The sequence below is a fragment of the Monoraphidium neglectum genome (assembly GCF_000611645.1).
Source record: "Monoraphidium neglectum strain SAG 48.87 unplaced genomic scaffold scaffold04528, whole genome shotgun sequence".
NCBI lineage: Eukaryota > Viridiplantae > Chlorophyta > Chlorophyceae > Sphaeropleales > Selenastraceae > Monoraphidium > Monoraphidium neglectum.
This window is the reverse complement of record NW_014009101.1, coordinates 3,582-4,657: the sequence shown is the minus strand read 5'-3', so window position 1 is coordinate 4,657 and position 1,076 is coordinate 3,582. Positions and strand designations below refer to the sequence as shown.

At 69.6% G+C, this 1,076-nt stretch overlaps 1 protein-coding gene across 1 annotated transcript in view; it reads left to right on the top strand.

The window, feature by feature from the left end:
- Positions 1-84: 84 nt before the first annotated feature.
- MNEG_14488 (hypothetical protein) overlaps positions 85-1,076 on the top strand; it is a gene marked incomplete at both ends in the record, with an annotated part of 3,488 nt that continues 2,496 nt past the window's right edge. Inside the window, 3 exons of the mRNA XM_014037040.1 lie at positions 85-93; positions 237-389; positions 643-1,011. Of these exons, the coding sequence (XP_013892494.1) occupies positions 85-93; positions 237-389; positions 643-1,011 (531 nt within the window). The remainder of the gene's footprint in view (positions 94-236; positions 390-642; positions 1,012-1,076) is intronic.

Genomic DNA, 1,076 nt, shown 5'->3' with positions numbered 1-1,076 from the left:
GGTAAATGGGGTCCGTCAGGGTTTTTTTCTGAAGGGGTGTTGTGCGACCTGAGGGGTTTGTCGCGGGATCATGTGTGAGCACACATGCCGCAGGTGCATCGTCCGTGCCGGCATGACGCTCGTGTTTCCAGCATGTGTCATCCATACAAGCGCGTGCGCAAGCGGGGCCGGCCCCTTGGACGCGTGCCGCCCGCGACCCCCGAGCCCTGTTGCACCCCCGCGCCGCACCCCCGCAGAAGCTGGGACTATCTGACCTGGGTTGCAAGCTGCGCAGCGAGTGGAGCGAGGTGGACGAGGCGTCCTTCGCGCTGGGCATGCTTTGGTACCTGAGGCCCAACAAAAACGTGCAGAAGCGCTACCTGCCGCACAAAACGCTGCACCAGCTGCAGGTGGGTGGGGCCCCAAGGGGGCGCCGGGGCGGCCGCACCGCCTGCTGCGCGCCGCCGCGGCGGCCCGGGCAAGGCCAGACGTTGACTCCTGGTTTGAGGCCGCTGATGGGGCTGAGGCACCCTGTGATTGTGACTGCCCTGCCGTGTCCCCGGATCATCTCCTGTGCTGCCGGCGTTGCAGCCCCCACCGCTCATTTCACCGCCCAACGCCACCACCCAACACCCGCCGCCGTCCCCCCCACCCTCCCCAAAGTCTTATTACTACAACGTGTGGAAGCTGCGCGGCACCCAGCTTGCTGACCTGTATTATGAGATGGAGCCCTACCAGCGCAAGACGGCCACGGACCGCAAGCTAGAGCGCGCAGAGGCCGAGAGGCGGGCGGACGTGTACGAGGCGCGCGCCAACCAGCTGCTGCTGTCGGCGCAGCTTAAGCAAGAGTTGGAGGAGGTTGCCGCGACAAAGGCGGCCGCCGCCGCGGCCGCGGCCAAGGCGCCCCCCGTGCGAGAGGCGTCCCCGCAGCCGCGCGTGGCGGCGTCTGCGGCCGCGGCGGCGCCGAAGCAGCAGCAGCAGCAGCAGCAGCAGCGGTCGAAGCGGTCGACGCCGGCGGCGGCGGCGGCGCCGGTGGGGGACAGGGCGCCCTTGCGGCGGGGGCGCTCTGCAGGCACGACGCCGGTGCCCCCAGGGGT